The sequence below is a fragment of the Harpia harpyja genome, chromosome 5 (assembly GCF_026419915.1).
Source record: "Harpia harpyja isolate bHarHar1 chromosome 5, bHarHar1 primary haplotype, whole genome shotgun sequence".
NCBI classification, from domain to species: Eukaryota; Metazoa; Chordata; class Aves; order Accipitriformes; family Accipitridae; genus Harpia; species Harpia harpyja.
In genome coordinates, this window is record NC_068944.1 from 69,740,158 (window position 1) to 69,762,979 (window position 22,822).

Sequence of the window (22,822 nt, forward strand, 5' to 3'; positions counted from 1 at the left end):
TTTTCTTTCTTTCCAGTCTAAGAGCACATCCTATCGCAGACCTGCTGTTGCTGCATTGTAATAGCATACAAGTCAATGAAATAATTTGAGATCTGTGCAACCCCACCCCATGTCATCAGTTTGCAAGGAAAACTCTCCCATTGCCTTATCTTTTTTAACTTAGAACTTACATCTGGATGTTGACTGAAATAGAAATTAGTGAGATCATACTGCTGTTGAGAAGCAGCAAAGACATGAACAATATTTACCTCTTAGAGGCAGCTGTTAAGAAAGGATGTTTAAAACAAAGAGTTGACAAATTAGTTTTGATTTGAAACAAACATAGCAGCCTAGAAGACATCAGATGCATCCTGTGACTAAATGAAAGAAACATATCTATATAAATATAGATATATGTTTTGAATAGAAGTGTCAGTTTATTAATATGCTCAATCACCATTTGTGCCAAAGCAACCTGTCATCTGATGGAAAACTGCTTGTACTAGACAGCAAACGAAACTGAGCAAATGGCTGTTGTTCTCAGAAGCAGTTTGCTCAGTGTAGGCATTTTCCAACAATGAAATGTAATCATTGCAGCATTATAACACCTCCATCATGACACTGTCTATTAAGACCTCTAGCTCAGTTGCAACTTTTGAAAACTGAAACAAAATGAAAAAGAAAAACAAAACCAGAAAAAAACCAATGCAAGCTAGAACCTACAGCTTCTCTACTTCAGTGGACATTTATTACAATTTGAGTTGCAAATAATGCAGCTACCAAGACCCAGCTACCTTATGCTCCAGGCTGGAGTCTTTAAACATCAGTGAAAAAGGCTTGATATGCTCTCTTCTCAATTTATCGCCACTCCGTAAGTCGATGGTGTGCTCTATTCGCTTGTTAATTTCCTCAGGCCCAGACTGGACATGCAAAGCTTGTGCAAGATGGTTTGGAAGCAGATTTATTGAATTTCTTGTTAGGGCAGCCAGAGTCTAGGGGAAAGCACATGCAAACAGAATAAACCTGCTGGTCCCCTTGGGTTAAAAATGCAATGTTTTAGATCATGTTGCATTGCAAACCATTACAGCATTCCATGCAATTCATTCAATGAAATCTATAGAAGTGTAAAATAAGAAGTCTGTTCCACTAAACACATACAGTACATTAGGGGGAGTACTTTAATGCCTTCTTTTATACAGACTAGGAGGTTTGCTGCTGCACTGAACACTAGGACTGTACTCCCCTTTCCAGATTCTGCTAATTAATTATTAGAGCATGCATGAGGGGAGCACACACCAAAATCTCAGCAGGGTTTCTGACTCAGTGGTGTGTTTTAGCAACTACGAACAGAAGCTACAGAAAACAGAAGTCACAAAACAGGAGTAATGATGTTTTTCTTGATCTTAAAGATACTGGATGTGTGTAGTTAAGGAACAGATCAGTTAGGCAGGAGTGAAGAAGGTGACATTTCTGATTACCTCAGCATGGGTTTTCAAATAATACGTTCTTCTTCACTACTGGTATATTTCAGCCAGTTTAGATTACAGTTAGGCTATATGAATTAATTTAACTGTAATTCATATTGTTATTTTATATTCTCTCAAATGCATTATTCCTTTGGTATTTCATTGACTAATCAAAAGAAAAAAAAAGAAAACACTTTTGCACAGCTTCGCAAAGGAAAGCTAGCGGAGATAGTATGAAGGGTGCTTCACCTTCAGGAAAGAGGTGGAGTTTGCTTTCATAAAGAGAATAACTCAGTCCAGTTTCATGGTATCATTTCATGACACAAACCACAGTGAAGCAGCACTTTTCCATTTGAATGGGAAAATAAACTCTACTACCTGTGATATTCCCAAGGGTTAAGAAATGTTAATGAATGGAAAGGATATAAACCTTCATACATCACAGCATAAGACATTTCAGAATTATTATGGACAAGAAATACACTTCTGCTCAAAAAAGTTATCCCGTAAGTCCTTTCTGGAAAAATCTTCTGCTATATGCCCTACTGGGCATTGTTGGGAAAAGGAGCTTGGGATGCATTTATCACTAGATTTCTCTGGAAAGCCAATTCTTTTGGATCATGGGATTATGTACAGCAAATGATATAGGGAGATTTCCCTTGTTCATATTCAATGGATAGTCAACAATTGCATTCTAATGAATCTTGGCCAGCACATTAAAACACAGGAAGGGTCTCAGGTACCCACTGTCAAAACTCAATTGACAACTTTCTTTGCAGTCCTAAAATAAAGTCCAAGGACTCCGTAGCCACAGATAGTATCTTGTTTTCTCTTCTTCCATCATTTGATGAGTAAATTAAGAGCCCAATAAATAGGCAGAAAAGGGTATCAGGACTGAAATATTCTCTCTATTGAAGTGAAAAGCAATCTTCCTGTTTGCTTTAGTAGAGAAAGGACTTCAGTAGAGAAGGTTTGGCAAACCACTCTACTCAAATCTCCCCATTTTCCCTTCAGAAAATCAGTATCATCAACATTTAGAGGAAAAAAAAAAAATCAAGGAAACTTTTCTCATACTAAAGTTTCAGATATGCCTGAATCCATATCTCAGCCTTGGAGCTATGGTGTAAACTCTAAGCTTAGAGACAAATTCCAGGTAAACAATCCATTGAGTCAACTGGATAAATACAGTGTTAATACACACTAAGGTACTACTTTAGTTTAGGTATTCCTATCACTTTTAAACTGAGCTATGCAGAAAATTTATTGTCAGTTTGTGGTGGCTGAATTCTTACAAGACAGTCTGAAGTCACTGTTAAAGGACAAGATCATGTTAGATGTTGTTATGTGCATTAATTCCTTAGAATTAGTTCATATTGCTGTATCTCCACTAGAAGTGAGGGTGGACAAGGTCCCTAATGTTTTAGTCAGGCATTTTGTTTTAATTACATGAGGAGAATGATCTCAATTCATTCTAGTAAGTGACTAAATTTTGCTTCAAATTATATTTTAAAATTTCATTAACATGAAGAACTGTCTTCTTGCTGAATGTATGAAGTGGTTTACAATTCATGGTAGATGAACATGACATAATATCACCACTATGGCAATGGTGCCAGTAGTATCGGTGCAAAAATGGACTTGGAAGTTGCATTTATTTTCAGAGGATAACAAGGAAATTCATATTTAAGTTTAGTGGTCATCTCTCCCTCACACCAATACATATACCTAAGACAACTGCTTTCCTGTAATTAGTAATAACAATAATGAAAAATATCACACAAATTATTGTCCCAAGAATATGTTCTAATCACATTTTGTCTCTGTATCCCCCTCTTTGCTCTGCATCTTTTAAGACTGTGTTATGCTGACATAAAGAAATATTGGTTCTCCCTGTTACCTTGCCTACACTTTTGTGAACAGCTGTATGGAAGATACAATTGTGAATTGTAAGATACAATGGGCTTTTGAACTTTGATGCCGACAGTAGCCATTCATCATACAGGAACACATACAAGATTCTGTGAGCAAAAAGCCCAGCCAAACTTGCATCTGAGACTAAAAGATAGGATGAATTAAACCAAACAAATAATAAAACTCCAACTTTAAAGATATTTTACAGAGATTTAAAAAAGGTGGCTGGGATTAGATTTTACTTCCTTCCTGTAAAGTTTTCATGCAACAAATCCAAACATCCTGACCTCAACAAGAAGGGAAATTTTTAATCATTGCCATTTAGAAAACTCTAGGAAGGTTTTAAATTATTTTTTTCATACTGCAAACACCAGGTCTTGGAGGGAAATAGGGAAATACAAAGTCATATGTTTAAAGAGACAGGATACAGGCAGGATTTGGTTCAAGAGGAAGACACCTAAATGCAGGTGTCTAGGTGCTTGGTGTCTAAGCTTCTATTACTGGCAATATACACTCTGGAAACTTTCAGCTGGCCATTCATATGCAGCTATGGTCAGCTGAGATGCCCTAGGGTATCCTGGACAACAGTCTGGAGCTAGGAGATATGGCACAAGACCTATGGGAAGCCCATGCACTGCTGGTCAGTGGTGGGGACCAGCTGGAGTGTGCTAGGGTATCAAAAGCTGCAAAAGACAGCCACAGTTAAGTTGAATTAAGCTCTTACTCAGCGTATTTCAGCATAGGTGTTTAGCACTATTTGAGACATCAGAGTCTCTTACCTGGCTTCTAACTGATAGTCTAGATCATCACAGGTCTTTTATAAGCCCCTCATCATATGGATGTCTCAGGCACCCTAGAGCACCACAAGTAACACTAGACCCTTACGTTTAGGAGCTGAGCTGTGTGGGAGATCGACATCTGGGACAGTCAGTAGATACATAAATGCAGGTGCCTTGGTTTTGAACTGAATTCCACCCTGTTGTTTATACTTGTCTGTCATCTTGGCAGTCTTTAAGGGGAATTTTTGTGATAACTGTTACTAGTCATTGCAGCTACCACTTAAATATGCTTATACAAGACACAGACATTTTAATATGCTTTTTTCTTAATTCATGTCATTAGAGGCCCACCAGGTGCCTCCAGCACCATGCACAGTGACCATATTATGCTTTCAGCTACTTCTTTTGTAAGGCCCAATGAAGAAATCCAGCTTCACCTGCTATTAATTTATTTTAGAGGAGGAGGCCCCCACTCTCTTAACATAAAATAACTTCTGTCCAACTTCCTTTGCTTTAGGAAAGAAGCCCAGACACTTGTTTCAATAGCAGAAAACTCCATCCATATTGTGCATGGTCTGAATTTCAGAGCAGGCATTTGCATCCTTGGCTTATCTTACCATTAGAGCCAAGGCACATGGTGCTAAATGTGCTGTGGACACATGTAGCTTTTATTAATGTCTGTGACTGTGTGCATAAAGAGTGGTTATTCTGTTCCTTACTCATATCAACATGACTTCAATTCGCTGACTTAGGCTGCTCGTAGAAAATTAGTCTGAGGTGAAGAATATGGATTGTGATGAATTTGAGTTTGGCAAGAGAGCTCACCAGAGACTTTGCCATTTCGTATTCTTCCTAACATAACTACAGGTAAAAGTAAGACACCTGTGATCAGAGTTGCTCAAATTTTGTTGTAACTTACATTGGGTAAAGAAATAATTTAAATGTTATTGGCAAATATTCAAACATTTGGAGTGATTCATTTTTGGGTTGCTGCAACTTGGGTTCTCAAGGTCTGCTGCCGCCAGTGACTTTTAACCTGCATAATTACTGCTATTAAATGCTTATTCTGTTCAAGACTGACACAACTCTGGAAAAAGTTACTATATCTTAGTGTAATTTAAATCTATCATTTGAATTTTCAGCTGAAATACATTATTTATGAGCAGTAATGACTATTGTCTCAACTTTAAAATTGAAAATTACATAATAATTGAATCACATATGGAATAGCAGATTTTTAAAATCTTGTCTCCACCAAGAAGCTTATTGTAAAACTGTGTAATACAAAATTATAGTTATTTCCAGCACAAAACCAAGTTCTTAAAAAAACTTTGAGAAACTATTCTAAAAATGGATTGTTTATTGCCATAAGACAAAAATCTGCTTTAAAACAACTGTTTAGTTATATCTATTCCAATGATTTTCATGGGCTTTTTACTAGTTTATTGGGTGGAAGTTGTTCAATAATTGAATAAAAACATTAGTCCTTTATTTCATTCCTTGTCTTTGGTAGTATCAAGGTCAAGTTTAACTGAGAAATGATCAACGAAAAGATAGCCTACTCTGCATAGGTTTTTTGGGCTACAGGAATTGGAATGTTTTAAAGGGAAAGAAGAAGAAACAGAAAGAGATCAGAATATATTCACAGCAGCATGCACCCATACCTCTATTCCTAATGAAATGAGAATATAGAGACAGGTCAACAAAATACAGAGAATACTAAAAGGCAGTGTACATGCAGATACACAGATGTACAGAACATATATAAAACAGGTGGTTTATATAACAGCAAACTATGCCATGCTCCAGCTCAGTTTGAAGAGACGAAGACACCACCATGGGCTGATTGATTGGAAGGCTTATCACTTCTGAGCAGATTTGTAAGAAGCAGAAGACGGTTGACAAAGCAAGACCTCCACACAACGCCTGAAGTTCAACAGACAGTGCAGACAAGTAGGACTAAGGATGTACAGCAGAAGAAAGGATATGTCATGTCATTACAGATCCCTCAGAAAAATGGAAGAAAAGCTCCAGCTGACCTTGTTTCATAAAGCCTCATCAATCTTTCAAATGCAGTGAAAAGAGTGGTGTCTGAGGGCATTTTAACCTTTCCATCTTTAATACCTCTAAGCAAGCAGATTTCACAAAGCGATTTTTATGACTGTACAAGAATTGCTGGTTCCCAGGGTGCTAGCAATTAGCCATGCAGTGCTTTTCAAAAAGATCTGATCAGAAGCAGTGTTTATTATCTCATATTTCTATTGAGCTATGCATGACCTTAGAGCCTAACTCACCTGCTAGTGAACCTTAATTATGTCTTAGAATCTAAGTTTTTAATATTTTTTATTAAAAAAAGAAAAAAAGAAGAAAAAAAAAGTGAAGAATGGACAAACTTTTTTCACGAGGTGCTTTTGTAAAGTAGATTTTTTTTCTTTCCCTTATATACCAATAACCTACACTATGCTTTTTCCTCTGGCAAAACGTCCATTCACTCATCCCTTTACTTTGATGGCAGTGCAGTGAAGATATGTGTTGAGATCACACCCTGGCTAGAATGTCCCAGCTAGTTTAGTAACATTAGCTTTACTTTTAATTTACTTCTTTATGGACTGGTTTAATTAAAACTAAGCTGCGTAGTATTTAATTTCAGTTGGAAAAAATCCTCAAAACCTCTGGTCCCCTGGCATTTCCCCAGTTTGGATACCTGTTTTATTTCTGCCCTGAAACAATTTGTTTAGTCCTCTGCTGTTACAGTATGTGTTAGAATAAAGGTTAAAGATGAATTTGTCTCCTCTGAGGCTTCCATTATTGAAATGCATTCAAGCATGCATTCATACTTGATGACATTAAAGGAAGTTTGACTTACATTCTGTTTTCCCACTATGTTATCAAATGGAAGTTCAGGGCTCCAGGATCCTTCGGTAAATGTTGCTCCACTGTTTCTCCTGTCAGAGGAGCTGACAGCCTCTTTCACAATATCTTCAGGCAAAGTCAACAGACTCTCCTCAGGTTGTTTAATTAAATAAGTCTCAATGTTATGTTTCCTCAAGAATTCATTACGCTCTTTGCCATGCCCTTCTTCAACTTTATAATCCCCGTTCAGGCAGTCCAGAGTGGCTTTGGAGATGTGAATTCTCCTGCATAAGTGAAATAAGTAGTAGCAAATACTGATTGTGCTCTAGTATACATAGGTAAGAAGGAGTTTATGAACTCTGTATCATTTTTAACATGATGGATAAATAGAAGGGTTTCTATTGTATATGATGATTTCTATAAGGAAAATTAAATAGTGTATTCAACAAACATGAGCTTCATTTGGGGACAAATACTCTCAAGACATGTTCTCATCAGTAGGATCTCATGAATGCACAAAGTCCTGTCGCAGGAAAAACATTTTGATATTCACACCTGATACCTTTGCTCACAGTAATAGTTTAATGGGAGACCTTCCTGAGTATAATACTATTCAGAGTGAATGAAAATTGCTGCTTCAGGTAAATATGGTGAGAGGAAAATATATGGTATGCATTAGAGTAGCTTATGTGGTGATCTTTAATTTCCTTCAGTTAGCTGAGGTAGCTTAGACAGTTGAAATCAGTGGTCTGATTGCATCTGAAGTGAATTAGGGAAATAGGGAAACTATATAAAGGCAAGCGAGGTGATAATTTCTGGTAAGACTAAGTGATGACTTCAAAAAGCTTTTGCAAAAGTAAAGCTGAATTTAAGAGATGACATACAAAAAGCTCAGATTTTGCAAAAGCATAATAGGGTTTTGGATGTCTTCCAACCAAACCTGGAGGTGTTTGGTATTTGGACTTTCTTAACCATAATTATGACTGCTTGAGAAGAACAGAAAGAAGTTTAAGTAAAAAAAAAAAAAAAAAAAGTAGGTCTTTCTTATCTTTATTTTTAAGAAATCTTCAAGTTCCTACATGTAGGGTAACTTGCAGACACCTCTAAAACACATCCACATGGTTAGCCATGCTATACTTTATAATGCAGTATCATAAATGCAATAAGAGATGTTCATTAGACATTGAGCAAACTCAAGCAAATAAATGTAGTGACTCCATTAAAATTGGTTTATTTTTCAACCTTTCGATGCATGGCACTTTCTAAAAGTCAGACTTGCAGATGGATTCCTAAAATTCAGAGTCAGCTAAAACTCTTGATAATTTCTTGATGACACATCTTGAGGCATTTTTCTCAGGTGACACAAATTGGCTTGTCTCCACTGAAGGAAATGGTCCTAGCATGTCCCTTGGGAACTTTCTTCTGGAACGTAAAGGATGCCACTACAGAGTTAAATTGCATAAAATACTGATGGAGTAAAAGGCTACAAGTACATGTATGATGCGCATGTATTGCCAGAAAATAAAGTGCTGTTTGTCTTTAAGCAGTGCAAAATGCCCAGGAGTATCAGAATTTGGCACAGACTGGGTCTAGGTGGAGTATTAAATATCAGTATCTAACTAAAAGATCAAAAATTTGTCTCTCAGCCATTTTTTAACCTGTCTTAGCTTCCCTCTGAAGTCAACAAGGTTTTGTACAACTTTCATGGTCTGAAGTCATGCTGTTATGATGTCTGCAGAGATCAGTACTCTTTTGCGGTCAAATGTCAGTAAAACTGACAATAAAAACCAGTAAAAATGTTTTTCAAATATAAGCAAATTTTGGCCTGGATGTTAAAACCATAGCATATGACCTCTCAGAAAGACAATGCGTTACCTAGCTCTTAGAAACCCAAATAGACTAAATTGATTTAAGTAAAGTACTAATTTAAAAAAAAAAAAGAAAAAATGAAGAAAGAAAAAGCAAGTGATACATTAGTTGCCAGGGTGACTATCTTTGTGCTGAGTTTCAACTAATATGATTTGGGAAGATTGTATTATAAAGCCCTGAAATATGGATTTTACAATGGAAATGATAACAGCTTTAACTAGGGCGTGGAGCTGGCTATTGATGTAATACTCTTAAATGGACCAAATATTAATAAATAGTTGGTAGATTAAAAATATTTTCTGGTTTCACCTTTTGTACATCTTGCTTAAAAAACCTTAAAATATACAGTGGAATGATGTCTTTCTAATTTTATACAAACACAGTAAATTGGGAACCTGAATACTGAGGTAAAAATGTATAGCCTGTCCTGCTCTTGAAAACATATCAGGCCCAAAGTTCTGGATGATACTTGTCATTGATACATCCTGGAAAATTAATTATTAGGTAGGTTTTATGCCAATTCAACATCATAGGTTAATACCTAGATACACCACGTGAAGACTATTAGAAGATGGGGTCCTGGCAGAAGAATGTCTGTGAAATAACACTGTAGGATCTGGCATTGTTTCCTCCTCAGGTGTTGTGGAGACATTTTTTTCCTCTCAGAAAACCAGAAATGATTGCTTTTCCTCAGTGCTCCCGACTGCCTCCTTCCACGACCGCTGGGCTGCCTGCTTGTGCTCCTTCACTCGAGGCCGGTCTGTCCCCGCATCACCCACGCTTATGAGTTCTCGGGGTGATATGCAACCTCCAGGGAGAAGAGCTGAGCCCCTTCTCCCCTGCCCCAGACCGGGTGGAGGGATCCTTCCCATCCCAGGCAGGCGAGCTGCCTCCCTCCGCTGTGCACTCAGGAAAGGGCTGTGGTTCATCTTTGCTCTTCTTTCACACTGTGGGAGCAGGACCATTCATAACCCCAGGGCAGCTTTTCTAATGAAACAGAGGAAAGCAGTGCGGCTCTGGGAATGGGAATGATCTCAGTATTGTGGCAAGCAGGGGGATTTGAATGCTGGCAGCAGGGAGAAGTAAGGAGAGGCTGAAGCGAACTTAACTGCTCCATTAAATCTGTTCTGTGTGCTAGGAAAGCCTGATGTAAATCACTGTTTTGCGGGACTTAGTGAATTGCTGTCACATACAGGCTTTGTTCTGCTGGCAAACTGATATACAGGAGTGGAAATCACTCCAATAGACTGCAACCTAGCCAGGCATTTTATCAACAGCAAGGTGGTGCATTCTCTGGGTTATTCATTAATAGCCGTACTACTTGCACACATTAACAGTAATAAACTATACTTTTTGCAGGTGCGGATGGTGAAACTTAGATGATTGATTAGCTCACGTTAACAAAGCAGCATGTGACCTTAGTCATCTGGGGCTGTCATGTGAGATAAGCAGCAGGGAAAGAAACTTTTTTCTGCAATTTTATACACTGTTGACATATGCAGAGAATAGAAGTTGTTTTCAGAGCGAGCATGCAATGTTTCATTTTCTGCTGATTTTAAGAATATATATTAGTATAAAGGTCTACTATGGGGAACGATGAAAGGGGCCTGCATTTGCAAATACAATATAAAGCAAATATCTTTCTAACTTCCTGGGAATATGACAGCTCTGACAGATCCTGATGTGTGTGTAGGGAGTACAGTACATGACTCAGATTTGATGACTTAAAACCTCTCTCACTCAGGATGACAGTATCACTCAGACTTTTTCCACATAAAGATGTCTGCTGTTATTGCTTCTGTGTTCCATGGCCAAAAATTGAATTGTTGTAGAGCATCTTTTGCCCTATCTTTCATCAGTGGAAGGTGAAACTGAAAGTGAACAAAGTATTCCTGCAACCACTACTGTTGCTTCAAATTTAGGATTTGTAACTTCCAAACTACAGTGAGATACAGGTCATGTCAGGCAGAAATAACATTTTGTCTTCCAGGTGAATCAGCCACATCAGACAAATTAAAACTAGGCAGCTCAATGGAAAACCATATATTTTCACATATAGACAGGGTGACATAAATGTCTCAAAACATCTACTAAAGCATGAAATTATTTAAAAGACTTCCCAGAGAGCCTGCTGTCCATAATGCCTTGTTATTAGTGTAACAACCTATGAACACATAATTCTTCCCACACTTTGTGCACTATTAAATAAAATAAATTACAGCCTTGTGCCTTACAGCAGCATTTGAATGCAAAGGATGAGAGAATGAAGCCTGGAAAATCTCAGGAATGGTCAACACCTAACTGGGAAATTTGGGCTACCTCTGAGTATTATATGGCCTGAATACAACCACTGATCTTTCCCAGGAAATCATAGCTGGCAAAGAAAAAGAAATATTTTTTGTCTTTTCCAATGCCTCTGCAAGCTGACCATTTCTACCTATTTTGACTATACCCTCACAAATCCTTGCCAAACACAAAATAGGGGAAAAAAAAAAAAGGTCATAGTTGGTGAAATACTGTAAGAAAGTTAATCTGTTAGCAAAGTTAACAGTGTACTGTGTTGGCAATGTTTTCTGACTGTGGGAAATACATGTTGTCTTACCCAGGAATTCCACCTGACTCGAGTTTGTTTGCAATATCCACATCCCATGACCAGACATCAAACTGCCACTTTCGCAGGCCCAGCACTCCACACAGGACTGATCCAGAATGTATCCCTATTCTCATGTCAATGTCATGCTTTGTTCTTGACCTAACATATCTGTTAAACAAAACAAAAAAAAAAAAAGAAAAAAGAAAAGATCAGACTCATGAAAGTATATGCCACAGTTTTTCATACCTTTTAGGAAAGGATTTGATGTAAAATACAATGTCATTTGTTACAAAGAACCACTTAGTCTGTAAAATGAAGAGATAACTTCCTAGGTAGCAAAGTACAGGTAGTGATAAAGTGACTCTAAAAGCCAGGTTATCATTAAGCGCTTAATTGCATGCATGGTTCAGTGGAACATGTCATTCTTCCTAACAGACAGAAAGAGAAAGATAGGGAGACAAAAGATGTCTGAGTGAAGTGTCTGGACTCACTGAGTCCTTTAGCTTGAAATTATAAAAGAGTATTCAATAACATTACAAAAACTATTCTCATCAAACCTGCATATACTTTTATATTCTATTGTACTTTTCTGAATAATTTTCAATATTTCAAAAATGTTACTTTATTGACTGAAATTTTCCAGTTACTCTTTGTCCAAAGGTGAATTATTTTCAGTAGATTTGGCCAGAACACCATTTGCTCTGTTATGATAACGGCGTGATCCTAAAATCTGTCTCCTTCATTCTGTGTGATGGCAAAGACCATTTCACCTCTCAAAATTAAACGCAGGCATATCTGTTAACAGTCTCAGAAAAGGGACTTTGTCCCAGCACTGTTTTCAATTAATATGTCTATTGATTATAAAGGGAATTTTACTGTGTTTAAATAGTATCATCTTCCTCTTCTGATATGAGACAACATATATTATTCACAGCCACAGGCACCTTAGTAGTGTCTTAGACCTAGGACTGCATCTTCCAAATAAGTATCGAGATACTCCAGCACATCACCATGGGAAGCTCACAACTAAAATAATTGAGCTGTATCCATTAGGATAGCAAAGAGAGCACTTTTCTAGTTGTGCCTGTGTGACAACCATTATTTGCACCAGAAATACTATTAGAGCTAGTGCTCATTAATATTTGAATAGCATGCTCGGGATAGGAAAAGCGCGTTGCTAGTGTTGGTATACAAACAAGGCTGCTGTTTCTCTGTAAAGAGTCCCAGTTCTGTGGTCACTGAAGTCAATAGCAGCACAGCAAGATCACACAACAGAGCAGGCAAAGAATAAACAGCTCTATTTCACAACTCTGAAGCTAACTGCTGTTGCCTCAGATGCCTCAGTCACGACCTTGACAGACCCTCTCTAGAGGAGAAAAGGGTAAATTGTTTACTGCATTCAATACTTGGCATTTCATTGTTGCAATGGGGCATCAATTCAGTTTATGGGGAAAAAAATAAAGGCAGAAGAGCTTTTAAATGGAGAGAAACTAGTCATATAAAAATGTGAGGAATTGAAAATAAGCAATTCATCTTTATTTCCCTTTCCTGCATATTCCGAAACTTTGGAGAAAAGCATGCATATGGTAAGTCCCAGTGCAGTTGTTTGCCTACAATAAGACTTGTTCATCATATCAGGAAGCTAACATAATTCAGATATCTAAAAGGAAGAGATTTTTAAAAGTTAGTCATAAAATAATAAAAAAGAATCTTTGAGATGGGATTTATCTGCATTGTGATACTCCGAGTTCATAGTTTTCACTTTTACAAATTTTTTTATTGGTTTGCAAGCAAGCGGGCTTGAAGTATCAAAATTAAACAATCACCTGTCTCTGGAAGATGGGACATGGAAACAACTCCTCCACACTGAAGGAGTGCCTTAGATGTTGTGAGAACAGCTAAGAGAAGTAAGAGCACTGCAATTTGTAATGTGTTTTGAAGAATTTTTATAGGTATGCTACAAAAATATCTAAACTAACACTCATAGCTGTCAGAGGAATTATCACACAACTCCCCAGATGATCATTTCCTCAGGCTGCCTTTTTCTTTTGTTCAGACTAAGATAATTATTTCTCATTTTATGTCTGATTTCCTTATCTTGAAATAAAAAGCTAATTGGATCCAGAGGAATAATTGAGCAAAAAGCTTTTCATTGGAAAAATGCACACAATAAGAGGACCCTAAGTTTAATAAAATGGTCTAAAAGTATATATTAATGTAATATCTCTCTCTACATACCTATACACATTCTTAGACCAATTTAGATTTTAAGTACTATAGTATTTAATTGCTAATAAATACTAGTATTGAACATTGGACAAATACTAGCTCTGGGCAATCATCAATGGCATGGAATTTAACAAGTCCAAAATGCCAGATGGAGTAACACCAGGTACAAGTCTAAATTGAGAGAGGAATGGCTGGACACCAGCTCTGCAGAAAGGGATCTGGGGGTGCTGGTTGACAGCAGGTTCACTATGAGTCAGCGGTGTGTTGTGGCAGCCAAGAGGGCAAACCCCATCCTGGGGTGCATCAAACACAGCGTAACCAGCCGGTCAAAGGAGGTGATTCTCCCGCTGTATTCAGTGTTGGTGTGGCCTCACCTGGAGTAGTGTGTGCAGTTCTGGGCCCCACAATTTAAGAAGGATGCAAAGGTCCTTGAATGCGTCCAGAGGAGGGCAACAAAGCTGGTGAAAGGGCTGGAAGGCATGTCCTGTGAGGAGTGGCTAAGGATTTGGGGCTTGTTTAGTTTGGAGAAAGGAGGCTGAGGGATGACCTCATTGCTCTCTACAGCTTCCTGAGGAGGGGAAGGGGAGAGGGAGGTGCTGACCTCTTCTCCCTGGTATCCAGTGATAGGACGCGTGAGAATGGTTCAAAGCTGTATCAGGGGAGGTTTAGACTGGACATTAGGAAGCATTTCTTTACTGAGAGGGTGGACAACACAGGAAGAGGCTTCCTAGAGAGGTGATTGATGCCCTGAGCCTGTCAGTGTTTAAGAGGCATTTGGACAATGCCCTTAATAACATACTTTAACTTGGTCAGCCCTGAGTTTGTCAGGCAGTTGGACCAGATTATAGAATCATAGAATGGTTTGGGTTGGAAGGGATCTTTCAGATCATCTAGTTCCAACCCCCCTGCCAGTGGCAGGGACACCTTCCACTAGACCAGGTTGCTCAAAGCCCCATCCAACCTGGCCTTGAACACTTCCAGGGAGGGGGCACCCACAACTTCTCTGGGCAACCTGTTCTAGCGCCTCACCACCCTCACAGTAAAGAACCTCTTCCTTACATCTAGTCTAAATCTATCCTCTTTCAGTTTAAAGCCATTACCCCTCGCCCTATCACTGCATACACTTGTAAAAAGTTTCTCTCCAGCTTTCTTGTAGGCCCCCTTTAAGTACTGGAAGGCTGCTGTAAGGTCTCCTTGGAGCCTTCTCTTCTCCAGGCTGAATAACCCCAACTCTCTCAGCCTGTCTTCATAGGAGAGGTGCTCCAGCCCTCTGATCATCTTCGTGGCCCTCCTCTGGACTTGCTCCAACAGGTGCATGTCCTTCTTATGCTGGGGACCCCAGAGCTAAATGCAGTACTCCAGGTGGGACTCACCAGAGCAGAGTAGAGGGGGAGAATTACCTCCCTCAACCTGCTGGCCACCCTTCTTTTGATGCAGCCCAGGATATGGTTGGCTTTCTGGGCTGCAAGCACATATTGTTGGGTCATGTTGAGATTCTTGTTAACCAACACCCCCAAGTCTTTCTCCTTAGGGCTGCTCTCAATCCACTCATCGCCCACCCTGTAACTGTGCTTGGGATTGCCCCGACCCATGTGCAGGACCTTGCACTTGGCCTTGTTGAACTTCATCAGGTTCACACATGTCCACCTCTCAAGACTGTCAAGATCCCTCTGGATGGCATCCCTTCCCTCCAGTGTATCATCAACCGCACCACACAGCTTAATGTCATCAGCAAACTTGCTGAGGGTGCACTCATGCATCCCACTGCCCGTGTCACTGACAAATGTTAAACAGTGCCGATCCCAATACCAACCCTGAAGAACACCACTTTTCACTGGTTTCCATTTGGACATCAAGCTGTTGACCGCAAATCTTTGAGTGCGACCATCCAGACAATTCCTCATCCACCGAGTGGTCCATCCATCAAATCCAGGTCTCTCCAATTTAGAGACAAGGATGTTGTCAAATGCTTTGCACAAGTCCAGATAGATGACATCAGTTGCTCTTTCCTTATCCACTGACTCTGTAACCCTGTTGTAGAAGGCCACCAAATTTGTCAGGCATAAGTCACCCTTATTGAAGCCATGTTGGCTGTCATCAATCACCTCCTTATTTTCCATGTGCCTTAGCATAGTTTCCAGGAGGATCTGCTCTGTGATCTTGCCAGGAACAGAGGTGAGACTGACTGGCCTGTAGATGATTGTTGTAGACCCCTTGCAATTGAAATATGCTATTCTATTCTATTCTATTAATTTTAAATACTATAAATTATAGTCTTGTATTTGTACCCTATATGGGAACTAACAGACACAGATCTCATTGGAGAGACCAGGTACAAATGATGGTGCAACTGAGTAATGCATCCCTCTGTTTCCAGAGTGTTTGCTAAGGATTGCTAGATTTTAACTTTTCTTTTGTTATAAAAATGTGGTGATGGCTTTGACATCCTCAATCAGCCACATAGGACTTCTGCATTTCTTCAAAACTTCACATAGCTGTGCTCTCCACACCACCTCCTGCATGACACTGCAGACTCTAATCAACGTCCTATTCCCCTTGCCTTATCTGTTGTCTTTCACAGCCTCCCGGCAACTTCTTCCTGCATGCTGCTCAGGTGATATTTGATCTCAGCTCTTCATCTGCAGTCAGTGCGGATTTGGCTACCTGCCTGCATCCTTTGACTGAGGGTTGTTCTGTTTTTCTGTCTGCTGCAGTGCTGGTGCACCTGCAGGGCCCTATCTTCACATCCTCCTCTTGCTTGCCCTTCACAGCAATGTGCTCTTATGTTGATAGGTAGGAAACTAATTGCATGAGGGGACCTGATTGCATCGAGCCACAGGCAGTCGGAGATATATTTAAACAGGCCCTGTCCAGAACATGAATCGAAGCACAACAGCGATGTAGTCTTGCTCCCGTTGCTTTATTTTTTGCAATGTAAGACTGAGAGTAGAGCTGTTGAGAACCTGTTTGTAAAGACATTAGTTTTCACTAAACTTTTGTTGTAAAGTTTTAACTTGAATAAAGAATAAATAGTTGTAGTTTAAAAGTGAGGTGATTGATTAGTATGTAAAAAGCCGTGGAATTATTCTTTCTTTTTAAAATTTGGAGTGATGTGGGGTGAAACAGATTTCTGAATTATGTAGAGAAGGGGACTTACTTAATCATGGTCAAATCCAACTCCCTAACAGCCAGACCACCACATACTTCATGAGGTCTTGTTTATCGACTGCTACAGGAAAAAAAGCCATTAAAAACTTTGAAACAACGAACTCTGGATTATCTTCATCAATAGGGGTAGTTCTCATTTACCTAGAAAAAACTTCTCATAAATAGTAGCATGTACTAGATATTGAAAAAATGAAGAGTGTTCATTTTGCATAGGCTCAGGTGTTCCACATCTTTAACTTCTTCTCTCTCTTAAATTTATTCAACTATCAATGAAACTTCTAATTAAAAAAAAATATATCTGCTTCAACTGCTTTACAGGCTTTCTGCAAATACTTTGACAAAGCGCATGTGTGAAGCTGCATTATTGATGATCTATAAATCAGGCCCGTTTACCTAACAAGCTGTCTGATATCTTATCCAGGATGAGGCAACTGTCACTGATGCTGTTCATGCAATTCATCTCATTTCAGTCAAGTCAGTGATAGCAATTTCATTGATTTTAATTGGATCTTGGCATTTCATTGTGGCCAGCATACTTTGATAGGTATTTGATTTTTGTACTGTTATTCAGAGGCTTTTCTATTTGCATGTAGAAGGTGAGCCAAAAGTCAGAAGTCTGCTTTTCAACCTTTTCTGTAGCTGCCAAAAATGTGAATGCCCTGGAATTCACGCCTTGCAGGTTCAGACAGTGACACACTGGCTACATCTGTGCTGACCAGTTCAACTGTGCAAGGTTCTGTCTGTGCTTTGAGATACTTGAAACAGCCCCAGAATGTTTTTTTCCTGGTCAACTAGCTCTCACAACCTGTTCCCAGGTTGGGCGGTTTGCATGTGACGAAGACTATTTCCAGTAGGCAATTTGAATGCAACTGCCTGGTTTGGAAGCAAAAAGAGTTGAGAAGAATGGAGCTGGCCAGTCTGTGCCAGTTCTTCTTGGTGACAGCTAACGTTCCCTTGAGCTGTTTAATTTACCCATCAAGACATAGCCACTATCATCGTCATGCAGATGTAATAGGAAAATCTATGTATTCTGGTTGAAGTAAATAAGGGTCTTAGCTGACCCTGCTTTGAGCAGAATGTTGGACTAGTGATCTCCTCATGTCCTCTCCAAACTGAGCTGTCCTATGATCCTAAGGTTCAATTACATAGAGAACTTTTTGGTTAAACTTAACAGATTTGTGGAATTTCCTAAATGAACTCAAATGCTTTTTGTTGCTGACATGAGAGGGTAGTAGGTGAACTGAGGTAAGTGCTCTTTTTGGTGTGACTCTGGGAACCATGTCATGTTTGTGAAGGAGATGTCCATTATTCTTAAAAACTTAGGTAACAGGATGCACTAAACTACCGAACATTTCGAAGAATACAGTTCAGGTACTATGACTCACAGGATGTAACACTTTGTAGATGGACTTTACACAGCATTGAATTTACAATTTAAGGTAGATATTATTCCAAGAAGCCAGTTTAATATAGCTCCAGGGTGAGTTTACCTTGGAATTCGAGCTGGATTCCAATGTCAGCAGAAACTATTATCTGGAGAAGTTTCGTATCATCAGATTTATCATTAATATAATTGACTTGCTCTGAGTTCAGATGGATACTATAGCAACACAGACAGAGTTAAACCACTGCTGTATTCCTGGTTTTTATGTCTATCTGTTCTGAGAGGCAGGAAACTAATATAGCACAAGGGACTACAAACAATATTATCACAAGTCTGCTTTTTCATTTGAAAACTATGTTATAAAAAGCTATATAAACATTTCTATGCCATCTTGCCAATATAGCTTTGATTGTATTTGGTGGCACGTTCAAAGAAAAGAGGTCTCAGAGGTACAGGAACCTATTAATCTCTACCTAATTCAATTCATATAGTCACCCAACAGCAAAAACAGGAAAAGATACAGTGTCCTGACACTCTGTTCATTCGCAGTCAGTGGCTGAAATGGACACGTGGAGGTGGTGATGTGATCAAGTTCCAGTGTGAAACTTATTCACTCTGTGGCCTGTCTGAAAAGCACTGGCTGAACTTGTGACTATCTTGCAATGCCCCTTTCCACCACCACACAGAAATGAAGGTAAGCAATAGTTTTTGGTTTTGTGAAGCATTACTCTGTCTTCCGTGAATCAGGCCTCATTCCCTTGTAGGCTGCTCCTTGTACATTATCGAAGAAATAATCTGTGGAAGGAGTCCAGAACTGGATCAATTATATTATTACATAATCATATAATTAAATAATGATTTATTAATCATGGAATATGAAAGCAATTCCTGGCTGCTTCATTGCCTGAGTAAATTCTTTAACAAGCATTGATCATTTCATGATTTTTTTTAATACCCAACAGATGAAGTTAAAATCAGTTTTTCGTGCTAAAGGCAGGAAACCTGCCAGGTCAGTCAGTGAGATCATCTGAAATCATTGTGGTATTTTGGGGATTTTTGTGTGTGTGTGTGAATTTTTTGTTTAGTTTTCTTTTTTCTTCCTCTCTCATAAATTGATGTTAATATTAGTAGTTAATTACAGACTTTTAATGAGGACAAGCTGTTATCTAATTTCCGTAGTTTAGCTTACATTGTATGCTGGGACTATTTTTTCTGTCATAATAATTACTCTTTCAGCTGGTATTTTAGTGGGAAATAATCCAAGAGATGAAAACACTAAGAACTCCTTGATTTACCAAACAAATATGCCAGCAAAAAGGTTTGTTTGAATTTCCACAGTTATGTGGATTGTTGTGGGATTTCCATCGTTATACCATGTGAATGAGTCCCTGAGGAGCTGGGCCTCACACAATCTCCCTCCCCCCTCTCTTCCCACTCACAGAGATTTTTGGAATAAGGACATTTGAGAAGGTGGTGGTGAAAGCAGCAGCCTTCAACCCCTGGAGACAGCTCCTGTCAAAGAGACTGTTACATTGTCCACCTTGATACTCTGTGCCACACAGGCTGGTACATTTTACCCACTCGGGCTTATTTGTATTCCAGTAACTTGTGCCTGATGGAAGTATTTACTCTAGGAAGAAACCCAGTTTTGATCTGAAAACACTGAGGAACAGAAAAGCCATCACTTCTCTTAGTAATACCATCACCCATTTTTAAATAGTGTTTTCTGCCCATAAAAATTTTTACGTGCTACTACCAGATAACTTCTCAATCCTTTTTTTTTTTCTCAGCTAAACAGATCAAGCCTCATAATTCTCTTATTTTAAAAGCACTTCTGCTTCACAAATTATTTTTGTGACTTTTCCCTGCAGTCTTATAAAAATGTTTAACAAGCTTTTTAAAATGAGGCCACCACACCAAGATTCATTATTCTTATCTTGGTCTTGACATTGACAGACTATGCTCTATAATTTGCACTTTGGAAGTACTCTCTCCTCTTTAAGATTATTTCCTTCACCTCTCTTCACAGTTCTTCCTCTACTTCAACTTTCTTTCACGCTTCCTCTCCTTTCTCCTTTACCACACTTTCCCTCTGAACTTTCCTCACTATGCTCTATGTAGCTATCCCTCTCCTCACAGCCCTACCCAAAGAATGGAAAACCCAATGAACAAGCATGCTAATCTCTTTCTGGAGCATAATGTGATATTTAGAAATTATGTCAGTTCAGAATTACTTTTATGTACTGTATCTTTCTCTTATCTATTTTACATCCATCTTAATATATTTGAGGGAACTATTGTCTCACCAGATCTAACTTCATTTTATTGTTAGATCTTAAGCTCATGTTCCATATTTGACTGTCAGCAAATAGATATCCTCATCTTGAATTTTATCACATATCCCATCCATCTGGCACTCCAGCATGGCTTTGGAATTTCACTAACACGCAATGAAAATGCTGATGACTGCTTTCTTCCTACAAATCTTTCCCTCCCCATATAGACATAAAGATAAAGATAAGATGGCTGCTCTTTCTTATAGGCAAGAGCAACTGCAGAGTTAGTTTCTCTGAGTGTTATCTCTGACACCCATTTAGCTTGGGTGATAACTGTTAAAATGAAACATTATCATCTGATAACTAAATATTCCATAGTATCTCATTTCTCTCAACTGTCAGTACAGAAAGTCATTAATACAATAAAATTGTATTACAGGAAGAGTTATGCTGCATGTGAAAAGATATGAGAGCCAGCTGAATAAATGTAGAGCTTATTCTTTTTATTTTAATTTGCATTTCCAACTGCAGCTAAAGAGAGTTTATGGGAGGTTGGGTTTTGCAAGACAGCTGGAGTTAGGACCCTTGCTTATGCACAAATGTGATGGGGCAAAGCTTCCTTGTTTTAGAGTAAATATCAGATTTCATGGAATCTTCCCATGGCTGAAAGTTGTAGTTCAATTGTACTCAATGGTTAAGGGAGCAAAGTACAAGAAGACAGTGTGGAATAACAATAATAATTTTTCTTTTCTAAGATTTATAACAAGACACAGTGATGCAAAAGATCATTACAGAGAAAATAATGATCTTGGAGTGTTTTGTTGAGTTCTGAACAGTTCTGTACATCTGCAAAGAGACAAGTGGAGCAGCAAGACTCAATTCTAGATCCTTGGTATATGAGCATAATATCAAGTTGTAGAATCTCAATTAACATTACATTAATACTTTAGCTGTATGGATACGAGCTGCATGAAAACACTGAGAAGTCCCTTGTGAGTTAATCTGTCCATGTAGATTTATTTTACATGTTGTGTAATGAATAGATTTGACATGCTTGTTCAATTCCCAGTGACCATGCAGTCATCTAAAAGACTAGAAGGAAAATTCAGTAATGGTACCCTGAAATGGTAGATTTTTGGGCACCACCTCACAAGAAGTGTTGGTACTGATCCTTGCAATGTTACCAACTACCTGTTATCAATGGAGAGAACAGGAATCTTGGAGGACCTGCAGGGGAAAATCTGGTTTGCCTAATTTAAAACTTCCTTCTACATTAATTGCATAAACAACTTAAGCCGGTACAAGAATCAGGAGCTATAAAAGTACCTGGATTGCTCTCCACAATTTAGGTGCCTAAATCCCAATTATAGGTGGGATGCTGTAACATAAATCCTGGGTTTTGTTTTAATGTCTAATTCTTAAGCTAGACTAAGTGCTTGAGCTAAAATATAGCTAAGATTTAAAAGCTAAGACATAACTCTGCAAGAGGGAGAAGAAACAACTGTTCATGTAGGCTTTATGAGTAGTGAAATTTTTGGAAGTTTTCTGTAAACACCCTGTCCTGATTTTAGCTGGGATAGAGTTAATTGTCTTCCTAGCAGCTGGTATAGTGTTATGTTTTGGATTTAGTATGAGAATGATGTTGATAACACACTGAGGGTTTCAGTTGTTCCTAAGTAGTGTTTAGACTAAGTCAAGGATTTTTCAGCTTCTCATGCCCAGCCAACAGAAAGGCTGGAGGGGCACAAGAAGTTGGGAGGGGACACAGCCAGGACAGCTGACCCAAACAGGCCAAAGGGATATTCCATACCATGTGATGTCATGCCCAGTATATAAACTGGGGGGAGCTGGCTGGGGGGGGATTGCTGCTGGGGAACTAACTGGGCATTGGTCGGCAAGTAGTGAACAATTGCATTGTGCACCACTTGGGTTTTATATTCTAATTCTTTTATTATTATTATTTTCATTTATTATTATTATCATTATCATTATTATTACTTCCTTCCTTTCTGTCCTATTAAACTGTCTTTATCTCAACCCATGAGTTTTACTTTTTTTCCTATTCTCTCCCCCATCCCACTGGATGGGGGGAAGTGAGCGAGTGGCTGCGTGGTGCCTAGTTGCTGGCTGGGGTTAAACCATGACATGTCCTCTGGTTTGAAGAAGGCTTTGAGTTCATCTATACAGCTTCAATGTAACCGTGAAGTCCGAATGATGGTTTCGCATATCTTGGATCATCTCACTATTATTTTGGACATGAAAATATTTAATATGTGAAATCCTCGGATGAAGATTCAAAAACTTATAATCCTCAA

At 38.7% G+C, this 22,822-nt stretch overlaps 1 protein-coding gene across 2 annotated transcripts in view; it reads right to left on the minus strand.

The window, feature by feature from the left end:
• The window catches only part of ADCY8 (adenylate cyclase 8), a 131,409-nt gene that overhangs the window by 41,831 nt on the left and 66,756 nt on the right, over positions 1-22,822 (minus strand). Inside the window, exons 6-8 of one of the 2 annotated variants that reach the window (XM_052788133.1) lie at positions 11,460-11,618; positions 7,002-7,272; positions 774-971 (exon numbers count right to left, since the gene is read on the minus strand). In XM_052788133.1, coding sequence (XP_052644093.1) covers positions 774-971; positions 7,002-7,272; positions 11,460-11,618 — 628 coding nt within the window. The remainder of the gene's footprint in view (positions 1-773; positions 972-7,001; positions 7,273-11,459; positions 11,619-22,822) is intronic. The other variant, XM_052788134.1, reaches the window with a different exon arrangement.